Source organism: Schistocerca nitens, chromosome 1 (assembly GCF_023898315.1).
Source record: "Schistocerca nitens isolate TAMUIC-IGC-003100 chromosome 1, iqSchNite1.1, whole genome shotgun sequence".
Taxonomy (NCBI): Eukaryota; Metazoa; Arthropoda; class Insecta; order Orthoptera; family Acrididae; genus Schistocerca; species Schistocerca nitens.
The window spans coordinates 54685475-54700903 of record NC_064614.1 but is presented as its reverse complement, the minus strand read 5'-3'; the positions used below and the strand labels follow the sequence as shown (position 1 = coordinate 54700903).

Here is a 15429-nt window from a genome sequence, read left to right as displayed (position 1 = left end):
AGTTCAGGTGTACTTACCAGTGTAACAAGCAGAGGCTGAAGAGATTGAGAAAGTACATGAGGATATTGAATGGGTAATTCAGTGCATAATTGTCATGGGGGATTGGAATGCGGTTTTAGTGGAGGGAATAGAAGAAAGGGCTACAGGAGAAGATGACCTTGGTAGCAGAAATGAAAGACTCATTGAGTTCTGAAATAAATATTGGTTAGTAATAGTGAATACTCTGTTCGAGAATAACACTTGGAAATGGCCAGGAAGTACAGAAAGATTTCATCCAGATTACATCATGGTCAGGCAGAGACTCCGAAACCAGATATTGGATTGGAAGGCGTACCCAAGAGCAGATATAGACTTGGATCACAATTTTGTAATGATGAAGTGCAGGCTGAAGTTTGAGACTAGTCAGGGAGAATCAGTATGTGAAGAAGTGGGATGCAGAAGTACTAAGGAATAAAGAGATGTGCTTGAAGTTCTCTGAGGCTATAGACACATGTGAAGAAGTGGGATGCAGAAGTACTAAGGAATAAAGAGATGTGCTTGAAGTTCTCTGAGGCTATAGACACCGTGATAATGTATAGCTCATTAGGCAGTATATTTGAAGAGGGGAATCACAGAAGATGGAAACAAAACTGTAGGTACAAGGAAGGCAACTGTGAAGAAACCATCGGTAACAGGTAAAATACTTCAGTAGAGCGATGAAAGAAGGAATTACAAAAATATTCAAGGAAATTTGTGTTTACACTTAAGAATGAAATAAATATGAAATGCAGGGAATCTAAGGCAAAATGGCTGTGTGGAAAATGTGAAGAAATCAATAAAGAAATGATTGTGAAAGAATGGATTCAGCTTATAGAACACTCGATTTGGTGAAATTAAAGCAAGGGTGTTAATATTAAGAGTGCAATGGGAATGCCACTGTTAAATGCATGTAGTGAGCAGGTAGGTGGAAAGAATACATTGAAGGTGTCGAGGGGGGGGGGGGGGGGGGAAGATTTGTCTGATAACGTGAAACAAGAAGAAACAGGAGTCAGGAGGGAAGAAATAGGGATCTTGTATTAGAATCAGAATTTAAAACAGCTTTGGAAGATCTAATATAAAATAAAGCAGAAGGTATAAATATCATCCCATCATAATTTCTAAAATAATTGGGGAAGTTGCAACAAAATGACTATTTACGTGTGTGTGTGTGTGTGTGTGTGTGTGTGTGTGTGTGTGTGTGTGTGTACAAGACAAGCAATATACCATCAGACTTTCGGTCAAACGTCATCCACATAGTTCCTATGAAAGCAAGAGCCAACAAGTGCGAGAATTATCACACATCAGCTTAACAGCTGCATCCAAGTTGTTGACAAGAATAATGTACAGACGACTGGAAAAGAAAATTGAGGGTCTGTTAGGTGATGATCAGTCTAGCTTTAGGAAGGGTGAAGTCACCAGAGGGGCAGTTCTGATGTTGCAAATTGATAGTGGAACCAAGACTGAAGAAAAATTGAGACATGGTCATAGGATTTGTCTACCTGCAAAAAGCATTTGACAGTATAAAATTGTGCAAGATGTTAGAATTTCTGAGAAAAATAGGGGTAAGCCAAAGGGATTGATGGGTAAGGTACCATTTGTGCAAGAACCAAGAGGGACAGTAAATCTGGAAGACCAAGAACGAAGTGCTCAGATTAAAAAGGGTTTAAGATAAGGATGCAGTCATTCGCCACTGCTGTTCAATCTGTAGGTCAAAGAAACAATGGTGGAAATTAAGGAAAGGTTCTGGAGTGGGATTAAAATTCAAGGTGAAAGGATATTCGCTGATGAGATTACCATCCTGAGTGAAAGTGAAAAAAATTTACATGGTCTTCTGAGTGGAATGAGCAGTCTAATGAGTAGAATGAGATTTTCACTCTGCAGCAGTGTGTGCGCTGATACGAAACTTCCTGGCAGATTAAAACTGTGTGCCGGACTGAGACTCGAACTCAGGACCTTTGCCTTCACGGGCAAGTGCTCTACCAACTGAGCCACCCAAGCACGACTCACGTCCGGAGTTTGACTCTCGGTCTGGCACACAGTTTTAATCTGCCAGGCAGTTTCAGTCTAATGAGTACTTTAACACTTTGGTGAAGTATGTGTGTAAACTCCCACTTCTTTAACGATACTACTTACTTGAGATTGCCAGCTGACTTTCCTTGCTGGTTAGCTTGCTGCTGCAACCTCCCTTTTCTCTTCTTCTCCGAAGTATATTTGCTAGGAACAGGAATTTCTCAAGACTTTTTCTACTTATAAAAATAAGCAGACGTACACAGTTTCTTTCTTTTGCTTCACTTAACAATGTATATTTAACATGAAACTTATACAAATCTCATTCTCCACATAGACAAACGCTGTCAAGTAAGTCTCCTCGTGTATCCAAAGGCTAGAAACAAAGTTCATTTACACATTATAGACAGTTGGCTTAAAAACCAAGTCCATCCTCATCCTGAATCTGAATACACGTGTTATCCTCTCCAAGTCCAAGACGAGCATTAATTAACAATATTTCCAACTGTACTTTTTTCCCTACAACAGTCAAAGTTATAAAACGGCACACAATACATAAAAACTACGCCTTCCATGGCGCAACCAGCAAAAACTTGTCAGTGCTATTTGATCACTGCGTCTACAGTCGTCTCACGATAAACCTTAAACCTGCACACATTGACAAGTGATGCACAGTAAATAGGGTTCCTTTCTCACACTCACAACTAAAATATTAAGTATTGGAGTTGGTGGTAGGCCGAGTGGTTCTAGAATTTACACAGAAATTCTCGAAGCACCACACTACAGAATATGGATTAAGAGTTAATCAAAGAAAGACAAAAGTAATGAGAAGTAGCAGAAATGAGAACAGTGAGAAACTTAAAATCAGGATTGATGGTGACGAAGTAGATGAAGTTCAGGAATTCTGCTACCTAGACAGCAAAATAATCGATGATGGATGGAGCAAGGAGGACATCAAGAGCAGACTAGCACTAGCAAAAAGGGCACTCAAAGCCAAGAGAGGTCTACTAGTATCAAACATAGGCCTTAATTTGAGGAAGAAGTTTCTGAGAATGTACTTTTGGATAACAGCATTGTATGGTACTGAGACATGGACTTTGGGAAAACCCGAACAGAAGAGAATCAAAGCCTTTGAGATTTTGTACTTCAGAAGAATGTTGAAAATTGGATGGACTGATAAGGTAAAGAATGAGGAGGTTCTCCGCAAAATCGATGAGGAAAGGAAAATATGGAAAACACTGAAAAGAAGAAGTGGCGGGGTGATAGGACACCTGTTAAGGCATTAGGGGATAATTTCTATGGTACCAGAAGGAACTGTATAGGGTGAAAACTATAGAGGAAGACAGAGATTGGGATAACTGAGGACGTAGAGTGTAGTTGCTACTCTGAGATGAAAAGGTTGGCAGAGGAGAGGAATTCGTGGTGGGCTGCAGCAAATCAGTCTAGAAAACAAAAAGGGTGGACTAGGATGTTGCGGAGCTGCGTTGGGTGACAGAACACCACTTTAGGAGGGGTGAGAAGGATCTTGGGTAGGACGATTCTTATTTTCAGGGTGTGATGATACACTACTGGCCATTAAAATTGCTACACCACGAAGATAACATGCTACAGACGCATAATTTGTGACAGACAGGAAGAAGATGCTGTGATATGCAAATGATTAGCTTTTCAGAGCATTCACACAAGGTTGGTGCCGGTGGCGACACCTACAAAGTGCTGACATGAGGAAAGTGTCCAACCGATTTCTCAGATCCAAACAGCAGTTGACCAGCGAAGCCTGGTAAAACGTTGTTGTGATGCCTTGTGTAAGGAGGAGAAATGCGTACCATCACGTTTCCTACTTTGATAAAGGTCGGATTGTAGCCTATCGCGATTGCAGTTTATTGTATCGCGACATTGCTGCTTGCGTTGGTCGAGATCCGATGACGGTTAGCAGAATATGGAATCAGTGGGTTCAGGAGGGTAATGCTGATTGCCGTGCTGGATCCCAACAGCCTCGTATCACTAGCAGTCAAGATGACAGGCGTCTCATCCGCATGGCTGTAACGGATTGTGCAGCCACGTCTCGATCCTTGAGTCAACAGATGGGGACGTTTGCAAGACAACAACCATCTGCACGAACATTTCGATGCCGTTTGCAGCAGCATGGACTATCAGCTCGGAGACCATGGCTGCGGTTACCCTTGACGTTGCATCACAGTCAGGAGCGCCTGCGATGGTGTACTCAACGACGAACCTGGGTGCACTAATGGCAAAAAGTCATTTTTTCGTATGAATCCAGGTTCTGTTTACAGCATCATGATGGTCGCATCAGCGTTTGACGACTTTATTCGTCATCGCCATACTGGTGTATCACCCGGCGATGGTATGGACTGCCATTGGTTACACATCTCGGTCATCTCTTGTTCGCATTGACGGCACTTTGGACAGCGGACGATACATTTCAGATGTGTTACGACCCGTGGCTCTACCCTTCATTCGATCCCTGCGAAACCCTACATTTTAGCAGGATAATACAGGGCCGCATGTTGCAGGTCCTATACGGGCCTTTCTGGATACAGAAAATGTTCGACTGCTGCCCTGGCCAGCACATTCTCCAGATCTCTCACCAATTGAAAACGTCTGGTCAGTGGTGGCCGGGCAACTGGCTCGTCACAATACGCCAGTCACTACTCTTGATGAACTGTGGTATGGTGTTGAAGCCGCATGGGCAGCTGTACCTGTACACGCCATCCAAGCTCTGTTTGACTCAATGCCCAGGCGTATCCAGGCCGTTATTACGGTCAGAGGTGGTTGTTCTGGGTACTTATTTCTTGGGATCTATGCACCCAAATTGCGTGAAAATGTAATCACATGTTAGTTCTAGTATAATATATTTGTACAATGAATACCTGTGTATCATCTGCATTTCTTCTTGGTTTAGCAATTTTAATGGCCAGTAGTGTAGATAATCAAAGGAAGACTTTTTTTTCCAGCCAGGGTGGTATTGGTTGATGAGTGGGGACACTTCTTTGTAGCTGGTTGTTTGAGCTGTGTGGGGATATGGTACGGTAGATCTGTTTGCAGTATAGGTCTGGGGATGGTGTCTGTCTGTGAGGCTGTTGAAATTCAGGTACAGTTGTTGTTAGGTGGCTTTAATGTGGACAGAGGTAGGGATGCAGGCATCAGAGAAGAGGTGGTCAATGCCCAGGAATATGGCATGTTAGTTTTAGGACGACAGGATGAAGTGGATGGGAGAGAAGGTGTTGAGGTTGTGAAGGAATGAGGGATAGGGTGCCTTAGCCCTGAGTCCAGATCATGAAGATACCATCAGTGAACTTGAACCAGACCAGGTGTTTGGGGTTTTGGGAGGAGGATTTCCTCTAGATGGCACATTAACAGGTTGGCATAGGAGATACCCAAGCAGGTGCCCATGACTGTGCTGCAGATTTGTTTGTATACTTCCAATCAAAGGGGAAGTTGTTGGGTGCTAGGATAAAGTGAATAATTTGAATGAGGATTGAGGTAGTGACTTTGGAGTCTGGAGGATGTTGGGAGAGGTAGTATTCGTGAACAGCAAGGCCATAGACATGAGGGACATAGGTGTATAGGAAGGTGGCTTCAACACTGATGAGTAGGGATCCAGGATGACAGGGGTTGGGGATGGTGGAGAGTAGTGAAGAAAGTGGTTGTTAAATTGACGTGGGAGGCTAGATTGTGGGCGGTTGGTTGGAGGTGTTGGTCATTGAGGTATGAAATTCTGTCAGTGGCTCACAATAATTAGCTACAATGAAGCATCCAAGATTGTTTGGTTTGTGGATTTGGGGGTGCACATAGAAGGTGGCTGTGTGAGGTGTCTTAGGGGTGAGGAGGGAAATGAATTCAGGTGGGAAGTTCTGGGAAGGCCTAAGGCTTTAAGAAGGGATTAAAGTTATGTTGTACTTGTGGGGTGGGGTCGTTTTGGCAGAGATTATGGGTGGAGGGGTCAGACAGTTTGTAGAAGCCTACCATCAGTAGTCAGTACAGTTCATAAAACAATGGTGGAAACTTTGCTCTAGGTAGGATGATACGATCAGGATCTGTTTTCAGATTGCGTATGGTTGTCCTTTTTTTGTATGGTGTTGTTAGGAAAAGATCTGGGGAAGGATGGTGAAGTCAAGTTAGAGGTAAGGGTTTACTGGAAGGTGACCGGGGGGGGGGGGGGGGGGGTCATGGTTGGATGGTGGCATGAACTGCTGGAAGAGGCAGGGTTCAGTGTTGGTATTAGGTTGGCTTTGGTTGGAGGGATTGGTGGCAGATGCATGTTCCTGTTACAAGGATTGGGAAAAGGAGAGTACGTCCTTGTCAAGTCTAGCTAGGTTGAATTTGTCTGTTAAGGGCATTCAAATTAAAATGAGTTAGTTGGAGAAAAAATGTGTAAACTCTATATTATTTCAAAAGTTTCTCTGTAACTGTTAATACATTTATCTCACTGAGAGACAAGATGGTCAATTCCTTCATGGAAAAATCTTTGTGGTTGACTGTGGAACCATGATTGTACCCAGGAGTGCACCTCTATGCCCAAAGCAAATAGATGGCCACTTATGTCTTTGTTCAAGGCTCCAAAAGTATGGAAATTGCATGGGGAGAGGTCGGGAGTGCTTCCCACCAAAAGTTTTCCTATTCCATTACTACCAGACTGCTTGCTTGTCCCTAGGTGCTATAGAGCCTATTTTATACAGCAGATTATTTCTGTATCTTCCATCAAATTTATCAAAGAGAGAATGTTATATTGTTCGTATTTTGTATTTAACTTTTTATACTGACACATTCCAAAACCAGGGTTCAGGATATATATGAAATGTGACAAAAACAACACACAATTTTGCTCTTCTACTTCATCCAGAATACATGTGGGCAATGTGAATTTTGACAGACAGTGTGAAATGAGTGTGAATGTGTATTCAGTATTTCAGTTGTATTCTGGACAAGTGCGAAAGGCTCTCTGTGAAAGGCCCTCTGATGTTACAAGAGTATTGTACCTATAGTCTTCATAGTATCCCACAGAAAACAGTCAAGAGATGGAAAATCTGGTGACTGAGGTTTCCACAGAGCAATTCCACATCTACTCATTGTATACAAATTGTAACCATATCTGCACGCTGGTTGTTAGAACTGAAGGCTGCAGTTAATTACATAATAGTATAAAGTTGGTAACTCTTAGATTGCAAATATAAGATTAAAAATGTTCACGATATAAAATTGATTTTAATAGGAATCATTCTAAAAGTGTAAACCTGGGGGATGGGGAGGGGGGGGGGGGAGACCACTTAACTGCTGTTGTAGATAAGCTAGACATACATTAGAAACAGGATAGATGACACTTGACTGCAGCAAAGTAGTTGCTGGTGGTCACAAGTGTGCACTTGCAACCCACAGGTAGAAATGCTATTCGTCCAGTCCATAGATCCACTGATGCAGGTAGTTTGTATAACCAGTTAAGCTAGCAAGGACACACTGGTGTCACTGTTCTCAGACTTCCATGCTTTCTGATCAAGTTTGTCATTCCATGCAACATATGAAGTGCTATCAATGTTTTTTTTAATACCCTTATGTAAAAAAGTGCCTTTTCCAGTAAGTACAATAAAGGGAGAGTGAGTATTTAGGACAGGTGGAACCATAGCACTCGGGCTCAGGTCGTTTGATGGGGGGGGGGGGGGGGCGACTGGAGAGGGGGTTTAAGGTAACCATACAACTGCAGTTAATTATGTGCACTGCATTGGCAATTAATAGCACAGAAAACTTAAGTAGTATTGAAGCTGCTGCCCTTCTTTAAATATAAGCCAACACACCAGTAGTACCATATGCCAAAAGGATTTTTAAGGAAATGTTGGGGTATTGGTGACAGTGAGAAATGTAGTGTTTCATGGTAGAAGGACCATGGACATGGGAGATGCTGGCAAATTCTTTTATTTTGTAAGCGTGTATTACTCTGAAAGCAGGAGAGCTTCTGTGAATTTTGGAAAGTAGGAGACGGGTACTGGCGGAAGTAAAGCTGTGAGGACGGGGCGTGAGTCGTGCTTGGGTAGCTCAGATGGTAGAGCACTTGCCTGCGAAAGGCAAAGGTCCTGAGTTCGAGTCTCAGTCTGGCACACAGTTTTAATCTGCCAGGAAGTTTCATATCAGCGCACACTTTGCTGCAGAGTGAAAATCTCATTCTGGTGTGTTATTGTGTCTTCTTCATTCTTGTTCATCTATTTATTTATGTTAATACCTTTTATCCCTGCTCTGTGCATCCAGGTTACCTACAAGTTACTTTTCACCTAATGGCACACAACTTTTGTGGCAAATTGTAGAAAGGTCACTTGTGTCCTCGCTACACCATTCAGTATAATTACATAGAATGCTGCAAGCAGAATCAGTTGAGATAAAAGTTTTCTGAGTATTGTACCACATCATAGTGTAAAGAAATCATACATCAGTAGGCTCGGAAGGAGGCCACTGAAATTTTGGCCAAATGTTGGTTTCTCCAATATAATTTTTTGCATTATGATGCAGAACAATACTTTTTGTCTACACCATGCAAGTTTGCATGTTCCCACCACCAACTAGATTTCAGTTCTCTGGCTCTTCAATTTTATTTTTTCGTCTCACTTTATTTTTGTTCTCATTCCTTCTTTTGCTTTTTGTCCAGAAGATTTGCAAATTTTTTTGCCATTTTTGTGTTTTACATATTTCATCAGGGCCTGAATACAGCATGAAACATAAATCTCAAGTTCCACAGTAACCAAACTCCAACATGCAACTTTTACCCGGTCTGTTGTGGCTACTTCCTTAACAGAAAGAGTTATTTGTATTACTTGCAGAATTTCACATTGTCATGTGAGGGGTAGTTGTAATTGTTGGTTACATTTTATCGATGCTGCTGTTTGAGAGAAAAAGAATTAAGCAAACTCTTTCTGTTACAGGCCAAAAACAAATGGACGTGAGGATGTGAGGAGGGATGTTTGGCCACCAGCGGAAATGGTTGAAATCCTGATCCAAGAAAATAGCTCGCTAAAATTAGAACTTGAAACTTGCTATCAAAAAGTGGCAAAATCACAGAAGGTAAATCCAGTTTTTTCTGGCATGACAAATTTTATTGAATTTCAGAGCTATGAATTGTATTAAATTTGGTACCGCGCTTTATGATAAATGTCTGTAGTTTGACAACAGTTGTTAAGTTTTAAATTCAGACAGAATTACGACTCTGGAAAGGAGAAATATTATAAGATCTGCATGGGAGAGAGAGTGAATATACGTAGAGGCACGTTTAAGATAGGCTGTTGAATATTATTAGTTTGGACAGTCTTTTGTCAGATGTAGAAGCACAAGAGCACGCACGCACACACGCACACACGTGCGCGCTCTCTCTCTCTCTCTCTCTCTCTCTCTCACACACACACACACACACACACACACACACGTATGTGCACACTACTGTCATCTCTGGGTCTTGAGGTGCGGCTTCCTTAACTGCCTACATTTAACTGTACCTGTCTGCCGCAGAACGCTTCCTCTTGTGGTGAGCGGGAATTATTCTTAATCCACACAGGTTGATAATTCCATTTTTGTGCATATTGTTTTGACGATGGTCCTACACAGGAACAATTGTCCTAGATATGCTTGTTGAGCTTACTACAGAAGGGTATACCAATAGTTGAAGTATTGTTCATAAAAAATCCAAACTCTTAAGCTATCATCTCCTTGCAAAGGTTGATGATCCACTGATCTTGACAGTGCATCACAGAAAGATTTTTCTGGCATATTACTGTGCCATCTCCAAATGTCTGTGTCATGAGTCTCTCTGTCTCCTTCAACAATAACCCATCAGTCCAAAAAATTTTGAGACTGGATTAATAAAAGAAATAGGGAAAATTTAAGATCATGGTTTTAATACCTCGGGTGTTCTACATAGTCTCCTGTAACTACTCAATGCACAGAACGTTCATGCAACCGTGTGAAATTGTCAGTAAAGTCTTTCTTCGAGATGTTTTCCAACTCGCACATTGGAATGTCAGTTGTTATCAAAACATTGACGCTTAATCCGAATTTCTGCTCTTATTTGTTTTGTGGCAGGTTTGCAGTGATAACAAGAAGTCTAGTCATGCATTATAACTTTTTTTTTTCCCAGAAAAGAATTGTTCATGTTTTGCATTTCAGTCAAATCACAACAGGTGTCTATGTGTCATTGTTTTTCTTCAGTAGTCAAGATGTGCGAGGCAAACTTTGCACACACTTTTCTCTTCTCCAAAACATTCTGGAAAATTCGAGAACACTTGATGTAGGCATGTTGCTCCATTGCAATTTGTGATGCGACAAGATTGAAACACTGTGCCCAGGTGTCCACTACTTCATACTGTCTGTTCACTACTGACTGGTTGAACGCACATCTGTACTGATTGAAAAGGACATCTGTAATTCAAGCTGCCAGTGTAGTTACTGTGCTGATGTCACTTTTACAACTGGAAAAAAATCAGTCTTGGAATTTTGGGATGGATTTGTATGTTGTGATAATTGATTTTTTTGCCCATCGTAATATGTTCCTGGCATTGTTTTTTCTTTGTTTTATAATCTATCTGTTCATGTTGCTTTTTCATAGGATGAACAACCACATCACTTGACATTGCCAGTATCAAAGGTATATACTAGAGATCACGACACCCACACATTTCAAAGGCCTGCATTCATTTTTCAGTACTTGGGTCCTAGGTCCACCTTTCACACCCCCATAAAGGAGAGCAGAGCATCAATGAAATATGCTTCTCAATTGCAAACTGTGGTTTCACTCTGTTTCTCCATGTTGATGAATTGTTTCGTGGACTGTTCCAATGCTACCCTGTATTGTGAGATTTGTTTGGGTTTCCCTTTTGAAGAATACCATGATTTTAACCTTTGAAGCAGTGATAGATAAGTCGAGACTCAATAATAACAGAATCTGGTGAATGGTCGCTAGGGGAGCTGCAACAATTCATACTCATGATCACAAACTCAGTCCTGGATGATGAGAGCTGTGTGAACAGGGGCCAGGGGCCTTGCTGTTTTGGAATGCAGCATTACCATTGGGGAACAAACATACTATGTGGTGGACCTGATCAGCCAAAATGATCACATAACTCTTGGCAGTAATGCCACCTTGCAGAGCACCCATGGGGCCCATGGAATACCATGCCAAGGCTAGGCAAATCATTCCAACCACTTGCTATGTTTTACTTGTGGGTTGTAAAATTAGTCAGAAGTGGGAAGCAGTGTACAACAAGACTCAGCCAACTAAATGACTTTCTGCCATTGCTCCACTGTCCAGGTTTTATGGCTTTGGGACCGTGTTTTCCTGTTACAGGAATTTGCATCACTGATGTGTGGTTTTGTAATTCCAGCTGGCCCTACTAAGGGAGCTCACTTTGTGTTGTTTTGGTGCTGATAATGTTCGCTTGTGTGCCAATTTGTTCTGCAGTGACTTTCGTAGCTGTTGTCGTCCTATTTTTCATCACAGTCCTCTTCAGTGACCATCTGTCATGATCACTCAGCACGCACTTTCATCTATATTGTGGCTGTGCTGATGATACACACGCACACGCAACTTGCACACACGTCTGCTGACTAGCTAGTACTGCCCCGGTTCGGAAATATCGTAGATCCGGGGCTGATGCACAGAGAAGTCTGAGTTGTTGTGGGGAGGTGGGTAGTCTCCACGTGACCCATGTTTAAATTTAGTGTTTTTGCTGTTTCCTCTTCGTTTATTGCTCTGACATCAAATGAAAACAAAATGGATTTCTGTGGCCGGGAGCTATCAAGTGAATTAAAATACATTCACATAATTACGAAAGGCTAAAATGTTATTAGTGTCAGATTTGATTTTATTTCCACCTTTCTGACGGTCAAACATTAATCGCCTAGCAGAACAATGAAGTTATTTTTGTCAGTATGCTAAAGAAATTGGGCTTTTATTAATCTTTTCCACTGAGGCAGTCAATTTATTTGAAACGAAGTGTTTAATTCCACACTATTGGCTAGTTTCAATTGTTCACTGCATTTCAAGTGCGCGTTTTCATCTTCTGGCTTGTATGGCATTATGCCATAATAAAGAACCAAACATGAGATAATACAGTACTGGTACTCCAAGAAAATTTACATCCGAATCTGGACGTACGGATGTTCACTTTAAGCTGAATTATGCATTTTAGTATGGTTCACGGAATTCCGATGTTCAATATCCTCTAATGTCTTGGTTCTTTTATGACATAATTAAGATCTTTTAATGTTTTACACATACGAAAATATGGGCTTCCTGCGTCATCGTAGCTGCGCAAGTGTGGTGATGCCTGTTATCTGTTATCTGGCGCTCTCTGGCAACTGCTGAAACGAACCTATTTCTAACTGGACACAGGAAAATATTATTAAAGGTTGTTTCAAAAGCGTTTTCTTTTACACTAGATTAAATATGTGCAAGAATGTACAATGAATTTCTTAAATTACAGAGTGTTTGACTCTCATTTAAAAATCAACTGTTGGAGGACGATATTTAAAAGAATTTCATGCCCAGAAGCTCAGAAATTTATGTCGTCGTCAAAAATTCTACTGGCACATTTGTGTGATGTATCTTGAATGTAACACGTGCAAAAAAGATCAACATTATATGTGAAAGCTTAGCTTTGCTTGTAGCTTGTTAATCTTCGACACAAATATTATATGTGAAAACTTTTCTTTTCTTGTAGCAACGCTATGCATATTAATTTAAACCATTAACTTTTCCTTATTTGTGTTTTCGCGCTACTTAACAGTGATGTTGCTATTGTCTGACTACATAATGTGTCCTATGCTCTGAATATCCTCTGTCGTTGGCTGGCGAGATCACGTGACAAGAGCTATAACTGGCTTACAAAAGCGTATCGTAATCTCGATTTCAATGCTTCGGAAAGTAACATGTAGTGTTTGGTGGAATTCGAATTTATACTTTCATAATATGAAAATATGCAGTGTATATGTTGCTGCACATCAAACATCTTTCCAAAAAGTGTTCCCCCCCACCCCCCCCACCCCCCAACCCCCGCGAGTTTAGTTTTCTAAAGTGCCAGGAAATTCGATGCTGGTGTATAAAACCGTAATCATTCAAAAGATTGATAAGTTTTACAGTTCCGAGGAAAAGTATACTGTCGCGTAACATGGAAAAAGTGTATTTTCGCCCAGGAGAAAGTATATTTTTAACCGGGAAATCCGGGAATTTTTTTTTTCCTTGTCTTCATTACTCCCTGTTGTAGGATGTCATATATATAGGGAAATACAAAGTCAGTATTCAGTTGCACACAGTTGTAATTGAGGAAACAGCAAACAAAACTTATTGCAGGGTCTTAACAGTGCTTGCTTTTTAATTATGGTAACAGAGGAAAAATTTTAATCAAAGAAGTTTCATATTTAGTTGTGAAGTGACAAAAATCCAAGAGCAACCTCAAAAATTAGCGAAAGTATGCTAATTATTAATTCTATTATATGACTCACCTTCGTGCACTTGAATTAAGGACATTTACAAATGAAATTATTGCATCTGTAATGTTTTCAGTTGGAGCAAGAGATAGCCAAAGTACACAGAGCACATGAGGAACTAGTCCAGGGTTCAGAGCGTCGTGAGCGACTAGAGCGTGCTGCTCGCACTAAGCTGCAGACAGAAGTGCGGCGGCTTCAAGAAGCAAACCGTGCTCTTAGAGAACAGGCTGAATTACTGTCTGCACAGCTTCTAACAGGGCCCCGAGTGTCAGTAGCAGCTGCTGCAGAGCACTCTGTCGATTCACGCCTTAGAGAAGAACTCAATCGACGAGAAATACTAGTTGCCCAACTTATCACACAGAGTAAGTAACATTTCATAGTTTCTCTTCAATACTTTCAATGGTTTACATGAAAAAATTTCCTTCACAAAAGAACTTCAGAATGAAAAAGGTGAACTTAACTTTCTTGATTTAACAATTTCTATACAGAATAGTTCCTTCAATTTCAACATTTTGCGTAAGGAAACGTATTCAGATAATGTCATCCCTGCTGACTCAACTCATCCAAAAGCTCATAAACTGGCGTTTTTTCATTCTTCCATTCACCGTATGGTAACTACTCCTTTATCACCTGCCAATCAACAAAAAGAATTGAATGTCATCAAAGCGATTGTGCTTAATAATGGGTACAATCAGAATATGATTGATTACATATTCAGTAAGAGAACTTCCCAAAACTGTAATATACTGAACGACCAGTTGAACCTTGCTTGTAGACAATTTTTCGAAGGCTTTAAACCTGTACTGTTTACGGTATAACATTAATGCTGGTAACCTTAGTGGTTTATTTCCTCAGGAAGCTCTGATGCACCTTCAGTGCTTTAAGCTCACTACCCCTTACGTAATGTTGGTTTTGTCATGATGTATGTTTGCTACTACATCGGCCCTTATGTGATTTTGCTTGGCTCTAAAATTTTTGTTTTCCCTGTGAATGTATATTAACAGGATCGTGTACCAATGTTCGTAATTCTTTCTTGACAAGAGCCATTATTGTCAATTTTAAAGTTCTGACATGTATACCGTTTGTGGGCTTCACTAATATAGTAATGTAATTTTTTATATTTTGGCTGTATATGCCACTGGGCGTAACTTTCTCGGCATAAGCGCCACCTGCTTTTTTGATGTATAACTATATTATTTGTACCAATGCTCCCATACTGTTATAACGGGAGTGTTAATTTCCTTCCTTTTTATTGTTACTTTACCTAAGGACGTTATTAATACTGATGATTTACGCGTTGCCTTTGTACGCCAATTAGCACGTTTCTCGGCACGAGCGCCACCTGTCCTGTTTACAGAGTAACTACGCTCGCCAAGTACACTCAGTTGGTTGTGAGCTCTGCAAGATCCATGAGCTATTTTATATTTACGTGACAAACCCTAATTCTAGGGCAATATTTTATTTTTGACATATGGATCGATGCCGACAATTGTAAAAACGGCGATGGTACATTAGTCCTTACTAATGTAAAATTGTAAGTACCAGTTGTTATCATACTTCTGTAATGCAAGAGTTCTCTAATTTGTATTAAAATTTATTCTTGGCTTAAAAGTTTCATACTTTTCTAATGTAAGCTATGATATTCATTGTCCTTGGGCTACCTTCTGAAGAAGACAAATTTATATTTGTCGAAACCTAGGTAAAGAATTTCTTTATCCACTGCAACTGGGCAGCTGTTTATAATTGTATTACGTGAAACCGTTGCTGTTGTGCAGCTATGTTTAAAATATTCAACTTCTAACAGTTCTGTTAGGATCAGAGAAATGTAAGAGTTGTTCCATTTCACAGATTAACACTGCGTCCTGTGGTCTAAAAACTGATCAGCTCTTCCCGTCTGTCTGATTTTTACTATTTTTCATAAAGTGT

At 40.7% G+C, this 15429-nt stretch overlaps 1 protein-coding gene across 2 annotated transcripts in view; it reads left to right on the top strand.

Annotated features, from left to right (window-relative positions):
* Positions 1-15429, top strand: part of LOC126241099 (angiomotin-like protein 2) — a 172985-nt gene that overhangs the window by 67185 nt on the left and 90371 nt on the right. For both annotated transcript variants that reach the window (XM_049947978.1, XM_049947977.1), the window contains exons 6-7: positions 8952-9090; positions 13580-13865. In XM_049947978.1, coding sequence (XP_049803935.1) covers positions 8952-9090; positions 13580-13865 — 425 coding nt within the window. The remainder of the gene's footprint in view (positions 1-8951; positions 9091-13579; positions 13866-15429) is intronic.